The 23,357-nt window shown below is 46.0% G+C and overlaps 1 protein-coding gene across 1 annotated transcript in view; it reads right to left on the bottom strand.

Moving 5' to 3' along the window:
- Window positions 1-4,982: 4,982 nt before the first annotated feature.
- Window positions 4,983-23,357, bottom strand: part of lhx4 (LIM homeobox 4) — an 86,718-nt gene continuing 68,343 nt past the window's right edge. The window contains exons 4-6 of the mRNA XM_078408064.1: window positions 17,003-17,160; window positions 9,858-10,029; window positions 4,983-5,368 (exon numbers count right to left, since the gene is read on the bottom strand). Coding sequence (XP_078264190.1) covers window positions 4,983-5,368; window positions 9,858-10,029; window positions 17,003-17,160 — 716 coding nt within the window. The remainder of the gene's footprint in view (window positions 5,369-9,857; window positions 10,030-17,002; window positions 17,161-23,357) is intronic.

The following is a 23,357-nucleotide window of genomic DNA, read 5'->3' on the forward strand; positions in this document are numbered from 1 at the left end:
TCCTGAGTCTGGTGGTGCGTGCCACTGTTTACTGTGGCTACTGTTAATTCGCCACAGTTTTCTTGTCCAGCCCAGGTGGATGAGATGCAGAATCTGGAGATAGAGGCTGGGTTGTCGGGAATGCATGGAGGAAGAACAAAATGGGATTCATGTAGGATTAACGTAATGAGTGCTTGATGCTGGGTGTGGATTCTTTGGGACATGGACAGTCATACAGTGTGGAAACAGGCCCTTCGGCCCAACTTGCCCAACCTGACCAACATTTCCCATCTACACTAGTCCCACCTGCCTGCGTTTGGCCCATATCCCTCTAAACCTGCCCAAATGTGCAATAATACTGCCTTAACTACCTCCTCAGGCACCTAATTCCATTCACCTACCCACTTTGTGTGAAAAGGTTGTCCCTCAGGTTCCTGTTAAATCTTTCCCCCTCTCACCTTAAACCTCTGTCCTCTGTTTCTCAATTCCCCTACTCTTGGCAAGAGACTGTATGTTGACCCGATCTATTCCTCTCATGATTTTGCACACCTCTTTAAGATCACCCCTCATCCTCCTGCGCTCCAAGGAATAGAGTCCCAGCCTACTCAATCTCTCCCTGTAGCTCAGACCCTTGAGTTCTGGCAACATCCTCGTAAATCTGCTCTGCACGCTCTCCAGCTTGACAACAGTTAGGGCCTGTTTCCAAGTTGCATAACTCAGCAGTGGCATGAGATAACAGATCAGGAAACTTACAACACCTGCATTTAGCTGGAATAATTTGCAGGCAAGTTGTCGAATTTAGGAGATAAAGTCAATCGTCAATAAATTAGAAACTGATCAATTAACTGGTCACATCAAATCCAGACACAAAGCACAGTGTCCCCCAGATCATGTGGCTATGTTTGTTATCCTTCCGATTCTCCTTCAAATTATCATGAGCACTAAACTGTCAAACTTACTATATGCTCATTAAAATGCTAGGCAAGTAAAATCATCTTGCAGTCAGCTCTGGCTAATTTGTGCCTTTGGAGCGGTTGGACAAAAATGTAAGTTTTGACAAATTTCAATCTTAATTGCAGATGTTAATTTAGCTTCACAAGTGTGCGATGCACTTAAAGTTCCCTTCACACATATTAATTCAAGGTGGAATGGGGCAGAATAAGGTATTGTTTATTACCATCATATCAAGTTCCAATAAAGCACTTCAAGAGGCCAAATCATTTGTCATTGCAAACTATCACGTAGATTTTCAGAGGAACAGATAGCTGTGTTAAGCTCAGGGCAATCAAATATCTCATCATTTGACTAAGATGTATAATATTCTCCTTTGCACTAAACTGCTTCCTATTGGCATTCAAAATGCAAAACCACTAAAATGTTCATCATTTGCCAGAATATTTCTGCTGAACTCAGTTCAATTTCCCACATAGCCAACACAACTTGGAAATTACATTGCAATATGTTTTACTTTCACTGCTTTGAGTGGATTGTTGCGTTATTGATTAAATGGGATGTGGGTAGGGTTTCCAACTGGAGTCTTATCAAAAACAAACCCAGAAAGTGCAGTTCCTGATGTAGACCACCACAGCTTTACAAAGCAAACTGGTTTATATTCATCAGGATTTAACCCAAATCTAATCTTTCACATTCTTTCCCACATGTCCTGTACTTGTTCATTATGTTGCTCCAGACCATTTTCTTGGTATCAACAATATATTTTTGTAGGTCAGGGGAAAATGCAAAACTTAAGTTCCAAAAAATATATATAAAGTCTTCAAAAGAAGACATCCATACAGTGTAGGGTCTAGATAGAATTCAACTGCACCTCCCCTTCCTGTTGCCCATAATGGCACCAATAGAAATGGGAACTTTCTCAACAGCGCCATCTAGCAGAGGAGGATCTAAACCAAGAGAGACATAAAAAGCTGGTATCACAAAATGCTGGAGTAACTCAGCAGGTCAGGCAGCATCTAGGAGAGAGGGAATGGGTGACGTTTCGGGTCGAGACCCTTCTTCAGACTGGAGAAGGGCCTTGACCCGAAACATCACCCATTCCTTTTCTCCAGAGATGCTGCCTGACCTGCTGAGTTACTCCAGCATTTTGTGTCTATCTTCTATATATATATATTTATTTATTTTTTCTCTTGGGTAAAATGAAAGCCTTTAAAACGCAACTTGGTTTAGATCCTGTATAGGAAGGAACTGCAGATGCTGGTTTACACTGAAGATAGACACAAAAAGCTGGAGTAACTCAGCGGGCCAGGCAGCATTTCTGGAGAGGGCGTGCAGTGTAGATTTACTAGGTTAATTCCCGGAATGGCGGGACTGTCATATGTTGAAAGACTGGAGTGACTAGGCTTGTATACACTGGAATTTAGAAGGATGAGAGGAGATCTTATCGAAACGTATAAGATTATTAAGGGGTTGGACACGTTAGAGGCAGGAAACATGTTCCCAATGTTGGGGGAGTCCAGAACAAGGGGCACAGTTTAAGAATAAGGGGTAGGCCATTTAGAACTGAGATGAGGAAAAACCTTTTCAGTCAGAGAGTTGTGAATCTGTGGAATTCTCTGCCTCAGAAGGCAGTGGAGGCTAATTCTCTGAATGCATTCAAGAGACAGCTAGATAGAGCTCTTAAGGATGGCAGAGTCAGGGGGTATGGGGAGAAGGCAGGAACGGGATACTGATTGAGAATGATCAGCCATGATCACATTGAATGGCAGTGCTGGCTCGAAGGGTCGAATGGCCTCCTCCTGCACATATTGTCTATTGTCTATTGTCTATTGAGAGAAGGAATGGGTGACGTTTCGGGTCGAGCCTCGACACTTCATTTTACCTGAGAGAAAATATGTATTACGTGTATATATTTCTTTCTTTCCTCTTGGGTAAAATGAGAGCCTTTTAAAACCCAACTTGATTTAGATATATACACACGAGGACAAGCAAAAAGGGAGCGAACACAGATTAACCTTTTGGTTACTTTTAATGCTGAACAGCCCAGGTTAATGGTCACAGGGGCAGTTTAGCTAAGCAGGTTGAAGCAGATAATGTCCTGGAGCTTAGAGGCGTCAGGAAGACATTTACTCAGTCATGGGCTAAGGCTTGAATCACCAGCCTGCTGCTTTATTTAACGTTTTTCTTCCACAAACACAAGCTAGTGTTGATGGAATGGCTGGGAAATCTGTGCACAGCTACTTGCATTTGCCTGCAAAGGAGATAAGGAGGAACTTCTTTAGTCAGAGGGTAGTTCATCTGTGGAACTCATTGCCACAGGGCCAAGTCAGTGGATACTTTTAAGGCAGAGATAGACAAATTCTTGATTCGAACGGGTATCAAGGGTTTTGGGGAGAAGGCAGGAAAATGGAATTAGGAGGCAGAGATCAGCCATGATTGAATAGTGGAGTGGACTCGATGGGCCGAATGGGCTAATTCTACTATAACTTGTGAACTTGCGCTAACCATGAAGAGTCTACGAATCTCAAAAGGTCAGTAGGAGGGCTCCAGCTTCTGATGGGTGCGACACAAAATGTGTCTCAGATGTGATCTTCACACCAAGTGTGGCTTTGTGTTTCCAATACTGTTTCACTACTGGAGTAGAACCTGACCTCTTAACACACACCCACAAGGAACTGCAGTTGCTGCTGCACAAAAAAGTCACAAAAGTGCTGGAGTACCTCAGTGGTCCAGGCAGCACCTGTGGAGAACATGGGTAGGTGGCGTAGGTAGACACAAAGTGATGGAGTAACTCAATGGGCCAGGCAGCATCTCTGCAGAACATTCCTAGGTGATGTAAGATGGACACAAAGTGATGGAGTAACTCAGCGGGTCAGGCAGCATCTCTGGAGATCTCCTGCAGAGACGCTGCCTGACCCGCTGAGTTACTCCAGCACTTTGTATCCATCTTTGGTATAAACAGCATCTGCAGTTCTTTGTGTCTACATAGGTGGGTGACATTTTTGGTTCAGACCCTTCTTCAGACTCTTCTTCAAGAGGCAGAGATCAGCCATGATTGAATGACGGGGTAGACTCGATGGGCCGAATGGCCTAATTCTACTCCTGTAACTTGTGAAGGCTGATTGCTAATTCAGGCTCAATCAGTCTGAAGAAGGGTCCCAACTTGAAATGTCACCTATCCATGCTCTCCTGAGATGCCGTCTGACCCACTGACATTTTGTTCCAGTGTCTTAACACCTTGTTAGTCCAGTATGTTGGGCGTATGCAAGCAAAGAGGCTGGCTGGCTGGCTGGCCTACCGGGCTGTGTTGGCCAACTGACTGACGTTCCTACAATGAGTGAAGGAGACCCCCATGAGATGTGAAGCTGGCACTGTACGCTGAGAGTGGGGAGGATGGAAGGCTCCTCACCTCCACAAGCACTGTTCCATGCCACCCCTCAGCCCCAGTGCCATCTGACTACACAGACTACACGCATTCAACATCAGTCTGAAAGGGAGCTCAGCCTGTGCATTACCTCTCAAATCCTTGGCAAAATGAATAGCATGAAGTAAGATATGTGTGGTCGAGCGCTGGTGCCTACTGCTTACTTTACAGTGACTCTTACAGCCAACTCTACCACTTGTGGCTTGGCGCGTGGATCTGAACTTCATCTGCAGTGAGATGCACTCTACAGCAAGCCCATCCCAAGGTCCATTGCCCCTGTATGATTAGACCATTGCACAAGTGCCTTCTCCATCACCCACCCGTGTGCTTCCAGCACGATCGGCATCTCAGACAACGAAGCATCTCCAGCTGGTCTACATGGACCCTCCCTTGCAACCACCAGTGCAGGAGGAAGACCCATTCTGGGCGAGTGCTTGCCCCAGACCAAGTGGTTTTGGCCTGTGAAATGCTGTGCTGAATTCATGTTGGATTCACTGCCACAGGGTGAGGAAACCAAAGCTGTAAACATATACATCGCCGGCCTGCCGTAAAGTTCTGCAGTCATTGAAGCCTCTGGCCACCATCCAGGCATCTCCGTCATGTCTCAGGCTGGCGGCGTGGTGCGCTAAAACCGGTCCATGTCGTCGAGCCACGAGGCGGGACTGGTGGGAAAGTCTGGGTAGCCGGCACTGCTACCTGTGGAGATGTCTGACGTGGGACCTCCAGTCATCATCCTCAAGGCATGGCCCATCCCCTGTCCTCCTTGTGCTAAGATTCCCAAGTTACTGTCAAGGTAGCCCAGGCTGTTCATGAGCGGGGTGTGCGTGGGGGCGGAGGCGATGGACGAGGGGGACTGGAGGATTGCGTAGGGGCTGCTGGCCCTCAGGTCATGGTACTGCTGCCCAGCGCCGTCCATGGTGAAGGCCCCATTCAGTAGCTGCCGCCCGGCCAGCTCGCTCCCTCCGCTGTAAAGCCCGTTGGCCTGTCCGAGCTCAGAGAGGATCTGGTCATCTGGAACAATGACAAGCGGAACAATTAAGTACAGAAGATAGACACAAAGTGCTGGAGTAACTCAGTGGGTCAGGCAGCATCTCTGGAAAAAGAGAGTGGGTGACGTTTCTTCAGACTGAAGAAGGGTCCCGACCCGAAACGTCACCTATCCATGTTCTCCAGAGATGTTGCCTGACCCGCTGAGTTACTCCAGCACTCTGTGAAACGTCACCTATCCATGTTCTCCAGAGATGCTGCCTGACCCGCTGAGTTACTCCAGCACTCTGTGAAACGTCACCTATCCATGTTCTCCAGAGATGCTGCCTGACCCGCTGAGTTACTCCAGCACTCTGTGAAACGTCACCTATCCATGTTCTCCAGAGATGCTGCCTGACCCGCTGAGTTACTCTAGCATTGACCATCTTTCAATTTTCACCCTCTAGTAATAAAGATTAGCCATCTCTTAAGCTTTTCCAACTGTAAAGCTTAGTAGATTGCATGGCACAGTGGCAAGAGCGTAGAGCTCAGGTGCTGTCTGTGTGGAGCTTGCATGTTCTCACTCTGTTCATGTAGATTTCCTCTGTGTACCCCAGTTTCCTTCCATATACCAAAGACATAAATTGCCCCTTGTGTGTAGGGAGTGGATGTGAAAGTGAGATTACATAGAACTAGTGTGAAAGGGTGATTGATGGTCAGTATGGACTTGATGGGCCGAAGGGCCCATTTCCATGCTGTACTTTTACACTAAACTAAAATCCAAACAACTGTGATGTTTTAATCATTTACATTCTCGGACTCTTACGTTTTCATGAGACCATCCATGAGAGGAATAGATCGGGTAGATGCACAGAGTCTCTTGCCCAGAATCGGTCAATCGAGGACCAGAGGACATAGGTTTAAGGTGAAGGGGAAAAGATTTAATAGGAATCTGAGGGGTAACTTTTTCACACAAAGGGTGGTGGGTGAATGGAACAAGCTGCCAGAGGAGGTAGTTGAGGCTGGGACTATCCCAACATTTAAAAAACAGTTAGACAGGTACGTGGATAGGTCAGGTTTGGAGGAATATGGACCATTTCATGGGCAGGTGGGACTAGTGTAGCTGGGATATGTTAGCCGATGTGGGCAAGTTGGGCCGAAGGGCCTGTTTCCAGGCTGTATAACTCTATGACTCTATGACTCTATTCATAGTTGTTCACCAGTTGAATACTATAATGTCCTATCCTTTAGAAATTCAACATTACCTTATGTTTCCTGCAGTCTGTGCCCATTCACAATCAATTGCTATCTCTCCCTTTAGAACATAGAGCATAGAACAGTGCAGCACAAGAAATGGCCCATCGGCCCACAATGCCTGGGCCGAACGTGATGCCTAGACCAACTCTTACCTGCTTACACATCCAGAAACCCTCCACTCCCTACATATCCATATACTTATGCAAATGTTCCTTTATTCTCTCTCTTTGTTAACTAATACATTTTTAATTTCTGCTCCATCTCCTGTCACTCAACCAACTTATTAGCTCATCTATTATTTGTTCAATTTGCGTGATATTAATTTGTGATATACTGAAGTTTGCTGTAAATTAGCAGGAGAAAATATGTAAATCTGTGTTTCTAGTTCCTGGTGCTGACTAGTTTGGGAGGTGCTGTTCATGGAAACAGGTCCAGTTGTATCCTTTGCAACCAATGAACCAGATATTGGAAAGAATCATTAAGCCAATAGATATGGTTCGATCCTGACCAGTTGCATTCAAGAGAGAGCTAGATAAAGCTCTTAAGGATAGCGGAGTCAGGGGGTATGGGGAGAAGGCAGGAACGGGGTACTGATTGAGAATGATCAGCCATGATCACATTGAATGGCGGTGCTGGCTCGAAGGGCCGAATGGCCTCCTCCTGCACCTATTGTCTATTGTTTATTGTACGGTCCCCCTGAAAATGCATCGGTTTCCTCCCATATCTCTAAACTAAACTAAACTAAACTAAACTAAACTAAACTAAACTAAACTAAACTAAACTGAAATTGTGGGCTTGTTGATTAGTTGGTCTTTCTAAATTACCCCTAGTGTGTAATGAGAAAGTGGGATAATATAGAACTAGTGTGACAAATAACCATTGGTCGGCAGCTGTGACCCGGGTTGATCCTGACTACGGTGCTGTCTGTATGGAGTTTGTACTTTCTCCCTGTGATCTTGCTGGGCCAGCAGGGCGAAGACCACGGAAGCCTACAGGATTAACAAGCTCATCGGGAAGCCTGGCTCCGTCCTGGGAGTGGAGTTGGATTCACGGGAGGTGGTCTTGGAGGGGAGGTTGCTCCTCAAACTGCGGAGCATCTTGGACAATACAGCTCACACCCTCCATGACACACTGGTCAACCTGAGGAGCACCTTCAGCAACAGTCTGGTCCCACCAAGATGCTGCACAGAACGCCACAGGAGATCCTTCTTCCCTGGGGCTATCAAACTGCACAACTCCTCCCCCTTCTGTCGTGGGGTGGGGTAGACTGACTCACTCCCCCCCCCCCATCCCCACCCATCCCCAATACTGGACTTTCCACTCTTCACTTAATTTCATGTTTCATAGATCATAGATGCAGGATCAAGAAAGGAGGGAGAGAGAGAAAACGGGAAATTATAGACCAGTTAGCCTGACTTCGGTGGTGGGGAAGATGCTGGAGTCAATTATTAAAGAGGTAATAACGGTGCATTTGGATAGCAGTTAAAGGATAAGTCCAAGTCAGCATGGATTTATGAAAGGGAAATCATGCTTGACTAATCTTCTGGAATTTTTTGAAGATGTGACAAGTAAAATGGATGAAGGGGAACCAGTGGGTGTAGTGTATCTAGACTTTCAGAAAGCCTTTGATAAGGTCCCGCACGGGAGATTGGTGAGCAAAATTAGAGCACATGGTATTGGGGGTAGGGTGTTGACATGGATAGAAAATTGGTTGGCAGACAGGAAGCAAAGAGTAGGAGTAAACGGGTCCTTTTCAGAATGGCAGGCAGTGGTGAGTGGAGTGCCGCAAGGCTCGGTGTTGGGGCCGCAACTGTTTACCATATATATTAATGATTTGGAAGAGGGAATTAGAAGCAACACTAGCAAATTTGCGGATGACACAAAGCTGGGTGGCAGTGTGAACTGTGAAGAGGATGTTAGGAGGTTGCAGGGTGCAAGGCCGTCTTAACGCATGGGCCTGATGGGCACTTGCCCGGGGCCCCACGAGCTTATATGTTTAATTTTATTGACCATTTACATTTTTATTCCTGTGAGTAGTTGTCGTAGGGGCCCCAGTACACTACTTTGCCCGGGGCCCATAATGCTGTAAAGACGGCCCTGGCAGGGTGACCTGAACAGGTTGAGTGAGTGGGCAGATGCGTGGCAGATGCAGTATAATATAGATAAATGTGAGGTTATCCACTTTGGCGTCAGAAACAAGGAGGCAGATTATTATCTCAATGGAGTTAGGTTAGGTAAGGGGGAGGTGCAGCGAGACCTGGGTGTCCTTGTACACCAGTCACTGAACGTTGGCGTGCAGGTACAGCAGGCAGTGAAGAAAGCTAATGGAATATTGGCCTTCATAACAAGAGGATTTCAGTATAGGAATATAAAGGTTCTTCTGCAGCTGTATAGGGGCCCTGGTAAGACCACGTCTGGAGTATTGTGTACAGTTTTGGTCTCCTAATTTGAGGAAGGACATCCTTGTAATTGAGGCAGTGCAGCGTAGGTTCACGAGATTGATCCCTGGGATGGCGGGATTGACATATGAGGAAAGATTGGAAAGACTGGGCTTGTATTCACTGGAGTTTAGAAGGATGAGAGGGGATCTTATAGAAACATATAAAATTATAAAAGGACTGGACAAGCTAGATGCAGGATGTTCCCAATGTTGGGCGAGTCCAGAACCAGGGGCCACAGTCTTAGAATAAAGGGGAGGCCATTTAAAACTGAGTTGAGAAGAAACTTTTTCACCCAGAGAGTGGTGAATTTGTGGAATTCTCTGCCACAGAGGGCAGTGGAAGCCAAATCACTGGATGGATTTAAGAGAGAGTTAGATAGAGCTCTAGGGGCTAGTGGAATCAACGGATATTGGGAGAAGGCAGGCACGGGTTATTGATTGGGGACGATCAGCCATGATCACAATGAATGTCGGTGCTGGCACGAAGGGCCGAATGGCCTCCTCCTGCACCTATTTTCTATGTTTCTATGTATGTTGTTATGTTGGCAGACCAATTTCCCTCCTGGGATAAATAAAGTTCTATCATATCGTATTGTATACATGCATGTTTTCTCCGGGCGCTCCGGTTTCCTCGCACATCCCAAAGATGTGCAGGTTTGCAGGTTAATTGGCTTCTGTAAATCGTCCCTCGTGTGTGGCATAGAACTAGCGTGCGGGGTGATCGCTGGTTGGCAAGGACTCGGTGGGCCGAAGAGCCTTTTCCCACATTGTGTCTCTAAAGCGAGAAAACTGGAACTACCGTATGAAACTATGTTGGCCATGTTACGGCTAACTCACCTCTGAAACTCAGCTCGCTGTCACTGAGTCCGCCATCCTCCACCGAGCTCTCTTTCCCGCTCTTGTTGGCACCGCGGCTTCTCTTCACGTTCTTGTAGTACTGTCCCCATCGGTGTCTGCCAGCGTCTTTCTTCAAGCGCTTCTCCTTCGCTCTCCTATTCTGGAACCAAACCTGAAAGAGGTTCGAGGAATTCAATAGACAATAGACAATAGACAATAGACAATAGACAATAGACAATAGACAATAGACAATAGACAATAGACAATAGACAATAGACAATGGACAATGGACAATAGACAATAATAGACAATGGACAATGCACAATAGACAATGGACAATGGACAATGGACAATGGACAATAGACAACAGTCGATAGACAATAGACAATGGACAATGGACAATGGACAATAGACAATAGACAACAGTCGATAGACAATAGACAATGGACAATGGACAATGGACAATGGACAATGGACAATGGACAATGGACAATAGACAATAGACAACAGTCGATAGACAATAGACAATGGACAATGGACAATGGACAATAGACAATAGACAATAGACAATAGACAATAGACAATGGACAATGGACAATGGACAATAGACAATAGACAATAGACAATAGACAATAGACAATGGACAATGGACAATAGACAATAGACAATAGACAATAGACAATAGACAATAGACAACGGACAATGGACAATGGACAGTGGACAATAGACAATAGAAAATAGACAATGGACAATAGACAATAGACAATGGACAATGGACAGTGGATAATAGACAATAGACAACAGTCGATAGACAATAGACAATGGACAATGGACAATGGACAATAGACAATAGACAACAGTCGATAGACAATAGACAATGGACAATGGACAATGGACAATGGACAATAGACAATAGACAACAGTCGATAGACAATAGACAATGGACAATGGACAATGGACAATGGACAATAGACAATAGACAATAGACAATAGACAACAGTCGATAGACAACGGACAATGGACAATGGACAGTGGACAATAGACAATAGAAAATAGACAATGGACAATAGACAATAGACAATGGACAATGGACAATGGACAATAGACAATAGACAACAGTCGATAGACAATAGACAATAGACAATGGACAATGGACAGTGGATAATGGACAATGGACAATAGACAACAGTCGATAGACAATAGACAATAGACAATAGACAATAGACAATAGACAATAGACAATAGACAATAGACAATAGACAATAGACAACGGACAATGGACAATGGACAGTGGACAATAGACAATAGAAAACAGACAATGGACAATAGACAATAGACAATGGACAATGGACAATAGACAATAGGTGCAGGAGGAGGCCATTCGGCCCTACGAGCCAGCACCGCCATTCAATGTGATCATGGCTGATCATTCTCAATCAGTACCCCGTTCCTGCATTCTCCCCATACCCTTGACTCCGCTATCCTTAAGAGCTCTATCTAGCTCTCTCTTGAATGCATTCAGAGAATTGGCCTCCACTGCCTTCTGAGGCAGAGAATTCTACAGATTCACAACTCTCTGACTGAAAAAGTTTTTCCTCATCTCCGTTCTAAATGGCCTACCCCTTATTCTTAAACTGTGGCCCCTTGTTCTGGATTCCCCCAACATTGGGAACATGTTTCCTGCCTCTAACGTGTCCAACCCCTTAATACTCTTATACGTTTCGATAAGATCTCCTCTCATCCTTCTAAATTCCAGTGTATACAAGCCTAGTCGCTCCAGTCTTTCAACATACGACAGTCCCGCCATTCCGGGAATTAACCTAGTAAACCTACGCTGCACGCCCTCAATAGCAAGATAATTCCATCTATAAATACCTGTTCAAATCCAGCTGCAACATTTTTAAGTGATGAGGAAGAGTTATATACAGTGCATTCAGAAAGTATGCAGACCTTTTTCCACATTTTGTTATGTTGCAGCCTTATTATAAAATGGATTAAATTCTTTTTTTTTATCATCAATCTACACACAATACACCATAATAAAAAAACGAAAACAGGTGTTTACAAATGTTTGTAAATTAATTAAAAAGAAATAACTGAAATATCACATTTACATAAGTATTCAGTCCCTTTGCTCTGACACTCAAAATTGAGCTTATGTTCATCCTGTTTCCATTGATTATCCTTGAGTTGTTTCTACAACTTGATTGGAGTCCACCGGTGGTAAACTAAATTGATTGGACATGATTTGGAAAGGCACACACCTGTCTATATAAGATCCCACAGTTGACAGTGCATGTCAGAGCAGAAACCAAGCCATGAAGACAAAGGAATTGTCCGTAGACCTCCGAGACAGGATTGTGTCGAGACACAGATCTGGGGAAGGGTATAAAACAATTTCTGCACCATTGCAGGTCCTGAAGAGCACAGGCCTTTATGATAGAGTGGCCAGTCTGAAGCCACTCCTCAGTAAAAGGCACATGACAGCTCGCTTGGAGTTTGCCAAAAGGCACCTAAAGGACTCTCAGACCCTGAGAAACAAGAGTCTCTGGTCTGATGAAACCAAGATTGAACTCTTTGGCCTGAATGCCAAGTGGCACCGCTCATCACCTGGCCAATACCATACCCACGGTGAAGCATGGTGGTGGCAGCATCATGCTGTGGGGATGTTTTTCAGCGGCAGGAACTGGGAGACTGGTCAGGATCGAGGGAAAGATGAACGGAGCAAAGTACAGAGAGATCCTTGATGAAAACCTGCTCCAGAGCGTTCTGGACCTCAGACTGGGGCGGAGGTTCACCTTCCAACAGGACAACGACCCTAAGCACACAGCCAAGAGTGGCTTCGTGACAAGTCTGTGAATGTCCTTGAGTGGCCCAGCCAGAGCCCAGACTTGAACCCGATCGAACATCTCTGGAGGGACTTGAAAATAGCTGTGCATCGACACTCCCCATCCAACCTGACAGAGCTTGAGAGGATCTGCAGAGAAGAATGGGAGAAATGACCCAAATACAGGTGTGCCAAGCTTATAGCGTCATACCCAAGAAGACTTGAGGCTGTAATCGCTGCCAAAGGTGCCTCAACAAAGTACTGAGTAAAGGGCCTGAATACTTATGTAAATGTGATATTCAGTTATTTCTTTTTAATTACTTTGCAAACATTTCTAAACATCTGTTTTTGCTTTTTTTATTATGGGGTATTGTGTGTAGATTGATCATTAAAAAAAAGAATTTAATCCATTTTAAAATAAGGCTGTAACGTAGCAAAATGTGGAAAAAGTGAAGAGGTCTGAATACTTTCTAATTGCACTATATCTGCTGCAGTACTGGTCTCAGTCTCTATAACCCATCCTGCCTCCAATCTTCTCTGTTACTTGCTCAGGTCTTGAACCAACCCATGCAAAATTAAGTAGAATCAAAGAACTGCAGATGCTGGTTAATACACAAAAGGACACAAAATGCCGAAGAAACTCAGCAGGTCAGGCAGCTTCTGTAGAGAACATGGATAGGTGACATTTCAAGTTGAGACCCTTCTTCAGACTCTGAGACTGAAAAAGGGTCTCTACCTGAAAGATCATCCATCCGTGTTCTCCAGAGATGCTGCCTGACCCGCTGAGTTACTCCAGCACTCTGTGAAACGTCACCTATCCATGTTCTCCAGAGATGCTGCCTGACCCGCTGAGTTACTCCAGCACTCTGTGAAACGTTACCTATCCATGTTCTCCAGAGATGCTGCCTGACCCGCTGAGTTACTCCAGCAGTTTGCGTCCGCACAATATTGAACGTACCTCAACAACAATAGTTCAGTTTAGTTTAGTTCAGTTTAGTTTAGATTAGTTTATTGTCATGGGAACAGTGGAAAGCTTTTTTGTTGCGTGCTATTCAGTCAGTGGAAAGACAAGGGTGGCACGGTGGTGCAGTGGTAGAGTTGCTGCCTTACAGCACCAGAGACCCGGGTTCCATCTTGACTACAGGCGCTGTCTGTACAGAGTTTGTACGTTCTCCCCGTGGTCTGCATGCATTTTCTGAGATCTTCAGTTTCCTCCCACATCCCAAGGGCGTACAGGTTTGTAGGTTAATTGGCTTGGTATAAATGTAAAATTGTCCCGAGTGTGTGTAGGGGTTGTGTTAATGTGCGGGGATCGCTGATCGGCACAGACTCGGGGGGCCGAAGGGCCTGTTTCCGCGCTGTATCTCTAAACTGCATGCATATCCTTCCTTTGTCCCGCCCACCTGACATCAGACTGAAGAAGTTGTCTCGACCCGAAACGTCACCCATTCCTTCTCTCCTGAGATGCTGCCTGGCCCGCTGAGTTACTCCAGCATTTTGTGAAATAAATACCTTCGATTTGTACCAGCATCTGCAGTTATTTTCTTAAACTAAATCCAAAATAAATGACAATAAACTCGAGGTGATTCACCAAACACCAACCTGTTTTCCCTCTGTTTTGCTCTGATGAAGAGCCTCAGACCTGAGGAGTTGTTTCATTCTCCACAGATGCTGCCTGAACTGCTGAGTGTTTTTAACATATAGTTTTTGTTTCAGATTTCCAGCACCTGCAGTTTTCCCGATTGCCATTTATCAATGCTGAAAGGCGCAGAGTATAATGTAGACGGGATATGGATCTTGGCTGAGGTCCAAGGTTTGGTTTTTAATTCTGCCATTAGGTATTCAGTCATTATTCTAGCCATTGCCCCGATGAAAGAGTTTCACTGCTTCCAGCTGCCCTTTAGATAGTAGGGTCAATAATTGAATTTCAGAAGCTTCAGGATTTTCATGTTTATAAATTCTAGAGGCAGAATTAGGCCATTCGGCCCATCAAGTCAACTCTGACACTCAATCGTGACTGATCAATCTGTCCCCCTCAACCCCATTCTCCTGCTTTCCCTGACACCTGTCCTGATCAAGAATCCATCTATCTCCGCCTTAAAAATATCCATTGACTTGGCTTCCACAGCCTTCTGTGGCAATGAATTCCTCAGATTCACCACCCTCTGACTAAAGAAATTTCTCATCTCCTTTCTACAGGTACTTCTTTTTGCCTTTCATTTTATTTTAGATTCAAAGATTTTATACCTGGTTCCATCTAAGCTTCCAGCCTGGTCGGAGTGAAGGTTGGAAAGAGACAACACAGTAACAGCAGTTTCACAGCAGCCCTGTGAGAGCTCATGAGACCACCTTTCATTCCAGGACCATGAACTAGAGATTGGTACGTAAAGCAGGACAGCACATTGTGCCTCGACTCCTAAAGGGCCTGTCCCTTATAGGCGATTTTAAGGCGACTGCCGGTGACTAGGCTGTTGCTGACCGTTTGCCGGGGTGTCGCGGGCATGATCGTGAGGAGTCTTCAATGAATCGTAGCGGATCTCGGCGCGGCGCGGAAAAAAATTCCACATAGAAATTTCTGGGCGCCAGCTGGCTTGTCGCCAGGTATCGTTGCTTATTGCGGGCGCTGTCTGTCGCACGCTGTCCCCAGGTTTGCTAGGTTGTCGCAGATGCATTTAGAAGCACGTAATATTAAATTAAGAAAAGGCATTTGAAGATACCGAAAGATAGTTTTGTTTACCCAATTTATTTACCGTCAGGACATTTGACAGGTAGATTGGAGGTGACAGTTTGACGGTCAGGTGAGTGTGGGAATCTCGCGATGTTTCCGAAGAAGGTGTAATCTCTTAGCCAGGTGCTAGTTTCACAAAAAAAGTCACTTGTATCGACCTGACTCAGCATTGTCGCGGTCATTGTCGCGGTCATTGTCGCGGTCATTGTCGTGGTCATTGTCGTGGTCACTGTCGTGGTCATTGTCGTGGTCGTTGTCGTGGTCACTGTCGTGGTCACTGTCATGGTCATTGTCGTGGTCATTGTCGTGGTCATTGTCGTGGTCGTTGTCGTGGTCGTTGTCGTGGTCATTGTCGTGGTCGTTGTCGTGGTCATTGTCGTGGTCATTGTCGTGGTCATTGTTGTGGTCACTGTCGTGGTCATTGTCATGGTCACTGTCGTGGTCACTGTCGTGGTCATTGTGGTGGTCACTGTCGTGGTCACTGTCGTGGTCATTGTCGTGGTCATTGTCGTGGTCATTGTCATGGTCACTGTCGTGGTCATTGTCGTCGGGTAAAAGAAAATTTTGCCGATCTGCTACGACTTTGACAGTCGCCGGCAGTCGCCTAAAAAATCGTGTAACTGGGACAGGCCCTTAACTTGTTCTCTCTTCCTTTCTTATTAACAATGAGTTGCAACATTGACCCCACCTAAAGTAAAGATAAAAACAGAGTGCTGGAGTAACTCAGCGGGTCAGGCAGCATCTCTGGAGAACATGGATAGGTGACGTTTCGGGTCGGGACCCTTCTTCAGACTGATAGTAGAGTTTGGGGGATGGGGGGTATAAAGAGCTGGAGGCGAGAAAAGACCAGGATCAATCACGGACTGGAGGAGGAGGGGGGAGGGGAGGGGGAGAATGTTGGGTGGGGTGGGGGGGAGGGGAGGGGGGAAGGGAGAGATGATAAGCCTAATATACCTTTTATAATACGCTCAACCTTTCATGAGATGCAGCCAACTTTTATGGGACTGGATGCAACAGTTTAGCATAGTTTTTCTTCAACAGCAAATAGTTTAGCAGAGAATTTAGTGTTTTATTTCCATAATTGCCAATTTGACTTTTTCAATACGCTGTAGTTAAAGAAGTTCAAATATAGTATAAGTGGTAGAAATAAGAAACAGTCGAGGAAATGTGTAGGAAAGAACTGCAGATGCTGGTTTAAATCGAAGGTGGACACAAAATGCTGGAGTAACTCAGTGGGACAGGCAGCATCTCTGGAGAGAAGGGATGGGTGACGTTTCGGGTCGAGACCCTTCTTCAAACAGTAGATGTTGGTTTACAAAAAAAGGACACAAAGTGCTGGAGTAACTCAGTGGGACGGGCAGCGTCCGTGGAGAAGATTGGCCCTAGTGCGTAGGGAGTGGATGCCAAAGTGGGATAAGGCAGATCGATGGTCAGCATGGGCTCGGTGGGCCGAAGGCCCTGTTTCCATGCTGTATCTATCATTCAATCACTAAGAAAGCCACTGGCAAGCGGATGGTGTGAATGATGACACAACGATGACAGCAATAATGAAGCAAGATGCCAGCGCAGAAGAGTGGCTTCTCTGTTTACCTGCACCACCCTCATATCGAGCCCTGTCTCTGAGGAGAGCTGTTCCCTCACGTGGCGAGCTGGCTTCGGCGAGGTTTTGTAGGCGTTCTTCAGCGTTTCCAACTGCTTGGCCGTTATTGTAGTCCGTGGTCTCTTTGCTCCTGCCTCCGCGTCAGCATCTGTGCAAGACAGCAAGTTCACAGCAGATCACAACGTGAAGCTGAAGTTCTGTCTATTGTCACGTGTGCCGAGGTACAGTGAAAGGCTTTTGTCGCGTGCCAACCCGCCGGCAGAAAGACAACGTGTGCAGGAAGGAACTGCAGATGCTGGTTTACACCGAAGATAGTCACAAAGTGCTGGAGAAACTCAGCGGGACAGGCAGCATCTCTGAAAGGGTGACATCACTCACCCAGCCAGCGGCCACGTGCTCCCGCTCCACCAATGGCGACCGCCATTGGTGCAGCGGGAGCACGTGGCCGTTGGCTGGGTGAGGTCACATGGGGCGCAGGGCGGTGACGTCACCCTCTTCTGAGATGCTGCCTGTCCTGCTGAGTTTCCCCAGCATTTTGTGTCTACCTTCAGTGGAAAGACGATACATGACAATAGACAATAGACAATAGGTGCAGGAGGAGGCCATTCAGCCCCTCGAGGCAGCACCGCCATTCAATGTGATCATGGCTGATCATTCTCAATCAGTACCCCGTTCCTGCCTTCTCCCCGTACCCCCTGACTCCACTATCCTTAAGAGCTCTATCTAGCTCTCTCTTGAATGCATTCAGAGAATTCGCCTCCACTGCCTTCTGAGGCAGAGAATTCCACAGATTCACAACTCTCTGACCGAATTTTTTTTTCTCCTCATCTCAGTTCTAAATGGCCTACCCCTTATTCTTAAACTGTGGCCCCTTGTTCTGGACTCCCCCAACATTGGGAACATGTTTCCTGCCTCTAACGTGTCCAACCACTTAATAATCTTATAGGTTTCGATAAGATCCCCTCTCATCCTTCTAAATTCCAGTGTATACAAGCCTAGTCGCTCCAGTCTTTCAACATATGACAGTCCCGCCATTCTGGGAATTAACCTAGTAAACCTACGCTGCAATCAAACTGCCTCCAGTGTACAGAGACAGGATAAAGGGAATAATATTTTAGTACAGGATAAAATCCAATAAAAGCATAATCGAGGACAAATCTCACTCTGGTCACTCCCTCTTCTCCCCTCTCCCATCAGACAAGAGTTACAGAAGTGTGAAAACACACACCTCCAGGCTCAGGTTTCTTCCCTGCTGTTTCTAAGCAACTGAACTATCCTAACATCAACTAGAGAGCGGTCCTGAGCTACTATCTACCTCACTGGAGACCCTCGGGCTATCTTTAATCGGACTGTACCTTGCACTAAACGTTATTCCCTTTACCCTGTGTCTGTACACTGTGGACGGCTGATTGTAATCATTTATAGTCTTTCCGCTGACTGGTTAGCATGCAATAAAAAAGCTTTTCACTGTACCTCGGCACACGTGACAATAAACTAAACTATACAGTCGTCGAATGTCCTGAAGTCTCCCACTAAATACCTGAGAGCAGTAAAGACTACTCCTGGGAGCTAGTTATCCAAATTATCCTGTCATAATCGAGCCACATCCCAGTACATACAGGTTGTGTTTTCTATGAGACACATGGTGCTGGTCACGGTGGCGCAGCGGTAGAGTTGCTGCCTCACAGCGCCAGAGACCCGGGTTCGATCCCGACTACGGGCGCTGTCTGTACGGAGTTTGTACGTTCTCCCCGTGACCTGCGTGGGTTTTCTCTGAGATCTTCGGTTTCCTCCCACACTCCAAAGACGTACAGGTTTGTAGGTTAATTGGCTTGGTGAATGTAAAAATAGTCCCTAGTGGGTGTAGGCAGTGTGTGAAGCAGGGTCCCAAAACGAAACGTTACCCATCCTTTTTCTCCAGGGATGCCGCCTGACCCGCTGAGTTACTCCAGCACTTTGTGTCTATCTTTGGCTCTTGCATGCGGACTCAGTTGGCTGTTTCTCTGCATTCTGTACTTAATCTGGGATTGTATTTATTTATGGCAATAATTCTATTGAACTGTATGCAACAAAAATAATTTCACCGTACTTTGGCGCATTGACCCATTGAACCATTGAAACACATGGTTTATGTGATTATATGTGTGTTGTAGATGCTGGTTTGGTGATTAGGAATAATATACCCTACCATGCTGGAGTAACTCAGCAGGTCAGGCAGCATCTCAGGAGAGAAGGAATGGGTGACGTTTCGGGTCGAGACCCTTCTTCAGACCCGAAATGTCACCCATTCCTTCTCTCCTGAGATGCTGCCTGACCTGCTGAGTTACTCCAGCATTTTGTGAATAAATACCTTCGATTTGTACCAGCATCTGAAGTTATTTTCTTACATATCCTACCATGGTTTGTTGTACTGCTATTCACACTGGTACGAAACATGAAGGGATGCCTAGATTTATCACCCACATTATGATTTTAACAATTATTTAACACAGAGATGAAAAATACCTTAGGAGAGCAAAAGGTTCTTTGCTGAGCTTTTGGAAGAAGAACGCACAGTTGCTTTCATGAAGTCTTAATTAACATTTGTAATCCTCTACATCAAGTCGGACTGTATTGACAAGAGCTAATGAAACATTATCATATTTCTGCGCAGTTTAAACAACTTAGGGCAGTAAAATTGTCAAACTTGGCTTAAAATGAGAAATTGGAATTTCAGAAACTAATGCAATGGGGGGGGGGAGTGTGGAATGATCTGAGACACACTGGTATAAACCTCAGGGTGGACCATTGGCTTTGGACCCATGGTAGTCAAAGCCATCCTCTTCAGGGGAGTTCTTTACTCCGTACATACGTATCCACACGGAACACACAGTGGTGCAGTGGGTAGTGCTGCTGCCTCACAGCACCAGAAACCAGTGTTCTATCCTGACCTCAGATACACTGTCTGTGCGGAGTTTGCACAATGAGTGTTCACAATACACACATTGATTGAGCGACTGATTGAAGGATTCAGCATGGTAACAGGCCCTTTGGCCCATCGAGTCCATGCCGACCATCAATCACCCATCCTAGTCAGTCTGAAGAAGGGTCTCGACCTGAAACATCACCCATTCCTTCTCTCCAGAGACACTGCCTGTCCTGCTGATTTACTGCAGCTTTTTGTGCCTATCTTCGGTTTAAACCAGCATCTGCAGTTCCTTCATACACACCCTAGTCATCCTGCTAGTTTCACTGTTTGTATCCCTTCAGTATTACTTCTTCCACAGCAAACAATGGACCATTGTGGGCTCCACACTTCCTGAGTCATCGGTGCCGGCTCTGATTTGTTCTGTGCCTTTTCATACCTATAGTTTCCCACTCCCTTGACTGTCAGTCTCAACCTGAAACATCACCTATTCCTTTTCTCCAGATATGTTGCCTGACCTGCTGAGTTACAGTACTCCAGCAATTTGTGTCCATCTTCGTGCAAGTTCTCATGGCTTTTCTCTGGGTGCTCCCACATCCCAGAGACATGCAGGTTTGTAGGTTAATTGGCCGCTGTAAGCTGTCCCTAGTGTGTAGGGAGTGGGTGAGAAAGTGCGATAACATAGAACTAGTGCGAATTAGGGTGATTGATGGTCGGCGTGGACTCGGTGGGCCAAAGGGCCTCTATCCATGCTGTACCATTCAATCAATCAATCAATCAATCAATCAATCAATCAATCAATCAATGTGTGTACCGTGAACAAACTGATAGAGAGTGATGGTTATCATTGACTAACAAAACATTATTTTTGCATAAGGTAACGTCAAAGATGGTATCAGTTGGGCTAAATCAATTTTGATTGTATTGGAACGTTGTACGTAGAATAGTACAGCCCAGGAATACGCCTGTCAGCTCACAATGTCTGTGTCAAACATGATGCCAAGATAATTTCACCTGACTGCATATGATCCATATCCATCCATTCCCTGCATATCCATGTACCTACAGTAGGTCCCTATGTTAAATGCCCCTATAGTATCTGCCTCCACCAGCACCATGTACCTACAGTAGGTCCCTATGTTAAATGCCCCTATAGTATCTGCCTCCACCAGCACCATGTACCTACAGTAGGTCCCTATGTTAAATGCCCCTATAGTATCTGCCTCCACCACCACCATGTACCTACAGTAGGTCCCTATGTTAAATGCCCCTATAGTATCTGCCTCCACCACCACCATGTACCTACAGTAAGTCCCTATGTTAAATGCCCCTTTAGTATCTGCCTCCACCAGCACCACTGGCAGCACGTTCCAAGTATCAACCATTCTCTGTGTAAAAAGCTTGCCCCGTGCATCTACTTTAAACCTTGGTCCTCTCTTCTGAAAGCTATGACCTCTGGTAATGCCTGGTCATGTTAACAATTCTTCATAGCTGGCTAAGTCTTTAAGCAATTGAAATGGAGTTTAACGTTGGACTCATGGTGGGGTCCGTGCTGTGGTCTGGTTAGGCTCTTGTGGCACAGCAGTAGAGTTGTTGCCGTGCAGCGCCAGAGGCCCGGGTTTGATCTTGTCTGTACGGAGTTTGTACGTTCTCCCCGTGACCTGCGTGGGTTTTCTCCGGGTGCTCCAATTTCCTCCCACACTCCAAAGACGTGCAAGTTTGTAGGTTAATTAGCTTGGTATAAATGTAAATTCTCCCTAGTGTGTGTAGGGTAATGTAATTGTGTGGGGATCGTTGGTCGGTGGGTTGAACGGCATGTTTCCGGGCTGTATCTCTTGCTATTGAGGGCGTGCAGCGTAGTTGCTATTGAGGGCGTGCAGCGTAGGTTTACTAGGTTAATTTCCGGAATGGCGGGACTGTCATATGTTGAAAGACTGGAGCGACTAGGCTTGTATACACTGGAATTTAGAAGGATGAGAGGAGATCTTATCGAAACGTATAAGATTATTACGGGGTTGGACACGTTAGAGGCAGGAAACACGTTCCCAATGTTGGGGGAGTCCAGAACAAGGGGCCACAGTTTAAGAATAAGGGGTCGGCCATTTAGAACTGAGATGAGGAAAAACATTTTCAGTCAGAGAGTTGTGAATCTGTGGAATTCTCTGCCTCAGAAGGCAGTGGAGGCCAATTCTCTGAATGCATTCAAGAGAGAGCTAGATAGAGCTCTTAAGGATAGCGGAGTCAGGGGGTATGGGGAGAAGGCAGGAACGGGGTACTGATTGAGAATGATCTGCCATGATCACATTGAATGGCGGTGCTGGCTCAAAGGGCCGAATGGCCTCCTCCTGCACCTATTGTCTATTGCCTATTGTCTATATGTCTATATTGAATCTGTCAGCCTGGAAAATGAACGAGCCTGAACGTAAAAGCATTTGACAGCCCAGTGCTCTGTCTGAATGATTTCTATAACTTACATACGCGTTTTACCCACTGACACTTGCTAACCAGTAAAGATAGCTGGGTCCTGTGGGCTCTTTGCATCTGAAAGGAAATGAAGTCATTCACTGAACAATGTATGCTTAAACTGATCGGTGGAGTTTAACTATCAGTGGGTTATTCAAATGTTCAGAGCCAGTTGAATTCCTAATAAAATTTGACAATATGATGTAGTTACATTTTTTCTCTCCCTCTCTCCCTCTTCCCCTTCTCCCTCCCTGTCTCTCTCCCCCTCTCTCCCCGTCCCTCTCTCCCCCCCCTCTCTCTCTCTCTCTCTCTCTCTCTCTCTCTCTCTCCCCCTCTCTCCCCTCTCTCCCCGTCCCTCTCTCCCCCCCCTCTCTCCCTCTCTCCCTCTTCCCCTTCTCCCTCCCTGCCTCTCTCCCCCTCTCTCCCCGTCCCTCTCTCCCCCCCTCTCTCTCTTTCTCTCTCTCTCTCTCTCTCTCTCTCTCTCTCTCTCTCTCTCTCTCTCTCTCTCTCTCTCTCTCTCTCTCTCTCTCTCTCTTTCTCTCTCTCTCCCTCTCTCTCTCTTCCTCCTCTCTCTCTTTCTCTATCCACCCCTCCTTCTCTCTCCCCCTCTCTCTCTCTTTCCCCTCTCTCTCCCTCTCTCCCCTCTCACACTCTCTCTAAAAACCAACACAAGCCCAATCACTGTTTTTTTTGCAACGATTGTGTTTGCAAAAGCAGCTTAACTTGTAGATGTAAAAGATGTGCGTGCAAGTAAATGTCCACGTAACCGGTGCTGGCAAGAAGTCTTTGCACTGATGTGCTTACTGCTTTTAACTTTAGTTTTAGTTTAGTTTAGTTTATTGTTGTCACGTGTACTGAGGTACAGTGGAGAGCTTTCTTATTGTGTGCTATCCAGTCAGTGTAAGGACTATACATGATTACAATTGGGCGGCGCGGTGGCGCAGCGGTAGAGTTGCTGCCTCACAGCGCCAGAGACC

Source organism: Rhinoraja longicauda, chromosome 11 (genome assembly GCF_053455715.1).
Source record: "Rhinoraja longicauda isolate Sanriku21f chromosome 11, sRhiLon1.1, whole genome shotgun sequence".
Classification (NCBI taxonomy): domain Eukaryota; kingdom Metazoa; phylum Chordata; class Chondrichthyes; order Rajiformes; family Arhynchobatidae; genus Rhinoraja; species Rhinoraja longicauda.